Raw genomic sequence first — 3,667 nt, forward strand, 5'->3', positions numbered from 1 at the left:
AGGTTGCCGGCAGCGCTCACTGCACCTTCACCACCGCGCAGAAGGCAGTGGGGAAGGACAACTTCACCCTCATCCCCGAGGGAACCAACGGCATCGAGGAGCGGATGGCCATCATTTGGGAAAAGTGTGTGGTAGGTACCGAAATAAAGCTGGGTGCTGGCAAAGCTGTGGATGCAAGTGTGCGTGAGCGGTGCTTGTGCTGGGGGATGTCAGCGTCCTCGTTAATTCAAACGAGCCGGGAGGTGTGACATTGTCTAGACTGCTACTTCAGAGGAGCTTGCTAATGAGAGAAAAATGTGACACTCAAATGCCTTCAAAGGGTTGTCAAAGGCTTTGATACGGGGTTCATCCACCCGGCTCTCACGCGCAGTCACAAGAGAAAGTCCCTCCAGCACATTTTCCTAAGGGTAGGACGTGACGTTCCTTTTCCCTGGTGCTTGTGGGAGGCCTGGGGAGGTGGATGGGGACAGAGCATCTCTCCTTTGGTGGCCATGGCCGTGGCCGTGCCTGATCTCCCCAGGCCCCACCAGTGGGGACGGGTTGCCACGGCACCTCCGTGTCTGCCGGGCGGCGGAGCGCTGCTGCCGAGAGCGAGCTGTGGTACGAGAGCAGCTGGCCGGTGGGATCGAGTCCCGCATCCCTGCACGCCAGTGCACCCTGCCCTCCCATGGAGCATCCCGGGGAGGCTCTGGCCAGCATCCCACGGAGCAGGCATCTCTGTGTGGGCTTCCAGGAGCTTGGGAACCCAGCCACCGTGAAGCCTCTGTCTTAGGTAGGCTCTGTTCAAAGGTAAATAGAACTTATCCTAAGATAATAAATAAAGATGTTAAATAGCACTATTTAGGTTCACTTCCAGTCTTGCATCATTGAAATACTCTTAACCATCTTTAGTGAATGTGAGATGCCTGTATGGGGAGTTGGAGCCTACCAGTGAAGGTCTTGTTTTTCAGAGACCTTAAGTTTCAGAGTCCGGGGAAAATAGTACCCACCTGCTGTATTATTTAGCCCAGAGGGACAAAGCTCAGCCCCCGACATCTCCCTTTTCTCCTGTAATTGCAGCCCTGGCGCAGTGTGGATCCTCACACCGCAGGGTCACGCGGTTGGATCCTGCGATTTCTTCTCCAGGAGCCTCGGTCCTCCTGGTGGGAGAGCATGGGCCCGGCCACGGACCTGGGAGCAGGGCGCATCTCCGGGGATGATCCTTCTTCCCTTCTCTTTCCCAGGTCTCTGGGAAGATGGACGAGAACGATTTTGTAGCAGTGACCAGTACCAATGCTGCCAAGATCTTCAACTGCTACCCCAGGAAGGGACGCATCGCCGTGGGCGCTGACGCAGACTTGGTTTTGTGGAACCCCAAGGCTACTAAAATCATCTCAGCAAAAACCCACAATTTGGTAAAATATTTTTTAAATTATTTTCTTGAGCTGGTTTTAGAGTCAGAAGAGAGCAGTAAAGCAATATATTTCCTCAGATCAGAAAGGTCAGCTCATTCAGCAAGGGAGGAGCTGTTTATATGGGTAAAGTGATGAAGGACCTCGGATTTGCTTTTAAAAATACAAGCAAATAAAAATATCCTTTGGTCATTGTAAAGGGTAGAGCTGTAGCTGTGACTACTCTGAGATGTTCTGCATCCAGTACTGAGATTCTAAGATCAATGTATTCGCCATGGACTAGAAAAATAGAAGTGCTGAAGTGGCTCTAGGTATTAAGCTATTAATATAGTTTAGTACATCGGGATCCTTCCCGAAGAGCCAGAGCTATTCCTGCCGGTCCGTAGGGGTCACTCAGTCGGGAGGGAGTCGGGTGCGTCTGCATGGCGTTGTAGCCGTGGTTTTCCTGGCTGTGGACATCCCCAAACCAAGTTCGAACACGAGCCTCAGCCAGAGGCGAAACAGAGAGGGGGTGAGCTGTTGTGAGCAGTGTTGGGGGCAGAGCTGGCTGACGTTAATGTAGAAACATTTTGACCCATGTGGGTTTTTTCACCAAAATGTTTTTTATTTAAGATAATTATCACCGTGATTGAAATATTCAGGTGTTTTCTTTTGAAAATAGAAACAGGTTTTGTTTTGGTCCAGAAAATTCACTGTTGCTTTTTAATAATGCTGCATTTTTTCACTGTAAACTTTGGGTTTTGGGTAGTTTGTTAGTGACAGTAATGGGAGCATTTGAAGAAAGTGGCACAATTTTGCATTTCCCACAAGACAGACCTGACTTTCCGTACCTGTGTCGGTAGAAGACTTGCAGGGACTTGGAGCAAATGGCAAGAACTTCTCTCCCCGAACGGAGAACTTGAGCAGGGCTCCCCTGGGGCTTAGCGAGGGTTCCTTGTTCGCCTGGGGTAGACGTCTGGTTTGCTCCAGGAGTGCTGCATGTCTTCGGGGCAAGTGCTGAGTGTTTTGGGGATTTAGTTTCTCCATTCCAGTTTGCTTTAGTTCATCCAGTTAGTTGCAAGAACCTGCGTATCTGAAATACAAAGGGTTCGTTAAGTACAACTGATTGTGCACGAGGAGCAGCGTACAAAAAGAGGGGGGTGTAGTTGTCGCCTTCTCTTCTTAAGTCTTAACCATGTTGAGTATCTTGGTTTGTTTTTCCCAGAACGTGGAGTACAACATCTTTGAAGGCACAGAGTGCCACGGGGTTCCTACCGTGGTCATAAGCCAAGGAAAAGTTGTTCTTGAAGATGGAAAGCTGTGTGTCACCCAGGGGTCAGGTCGCTTCATTCCGAGAAAGACCTTCCCTGATTTTGTTTATAAAAGGATAAAGGCAAGAAACAGGGTAAGGAGAATTTTATTTGCCATAATCTCATATCTCCATTGCAATCTCGCTGCGTTGTTGTATCGCAGTTGCTGTTACGGCAAGCCTGCTGATGGAATAGGCAACATAAACAAGAATATTATTAATGTTATTTCTGTCTAGACCGTGGAAATTTGTAATGTTGTTGTGTAACCGCTTTGGTGTGTGGCTTGGCACATTAATCTATAATGCCTATTTTAGTATTACAGCTAATAATGCTAGTACTATCGGTATTGTTTGCCTATTACAAAGCAAAAATATGCCTTCTAGCAAATCTGGCTGTGTTTGGTTTGTAGTGAGGTAGAAGGGAGGTATTCCTCTCCTACCTGTGTTAGAAAAGTTTATGTTACTGTATTACCAGTGTCTGCTCTGCATCTGTCAAAGACTGATGGATGTAGCGTTTGGTAGTTACTGGAAATACAGCCAGAGAAATCCCTCAGTGTGCCAGCACAGCTTTTTAAGGAGATATGAAGACACGCAAATATATAAAAAGCTTCTTAACAGCTCTGCCCTCCTCCCCTTTTCCATCTGTTATTTTAGACATTTTCATTATGCATTGTAGGTGAAGGTAGAGCAGAAATCATTAACCCTCTGGATGCCTTTCTTGGGGTGCCTCTGGGTGCCTGGGGCTGCCTCTGGAGTCAGGGCGGGATGGGGCCCTGCCAGCTCCCTGCGGGACGGGGATGGATGGGACCGTGGCAGGTCCCTGTGGGATGGGGACGGGACCCTGCCAGCTCCCCGTGGGATGGGGATGGATGGGGCCCTGCCAGGTCCGTGTGGGAGGCCGGGTCTCCCCCGTGGCACTGCCTGGCAGTGGGCAGCTATCTCCACTCCGTTTGGCAGCAGCCATCGGTGGCCTCCTCCGTTTCCCGGC

The 3,667-nt window shown here is 49.6% G+C and overlaps 1 protein-coding gene across 1 annotated transcript in view; it reads left to right on the forward strand.

The window, feature by feature from the left end:
- Positions 1 to 5: 5 nt before the first annotated feature.
- Positions 6 to 3,667, forward strand: part of LOC104161099 (dihydropyrimidinase-related protein 4-like) — a gene marked incomplete at its 5' end in the record, with an annotated part of 5,952 nt that continues 2,290 nt past the window's right edge. The window contains 3 exons of the mRNA XM_009699421.1: positions 6 to 131; positions 1,224 to 1,394; positions 2,596 to 2,775. Of these exons, the coding sequence (XP_009697723.1) occupies positions 6 to 131; positions 1,224 to 1,394; positions 2,596 to 2,775 (477 nt within the window). The remainder of the gene's footprint in view (positions 132 to 1,223; positions 1,395 to 2,595; positions 2,776 to 3,667) is intronic.

This window comes from Cariama cristata, unplaced genomic scaffold (genome assembly GCF_000690535.1).
Source record: "Cariama cristata isolate BGI_N322 unplaced genomic scaffold, ASM69053v1 scaffold36770, whole genome shotgun sequence".
In the NCBI taxonomy this organism is placed as follows: domain Eukaryota; kingdom Metazoa; phylum Chordata; class Aves; order Cariamiformes; family Cariamidae; genus Cariama; species Cariama cristata.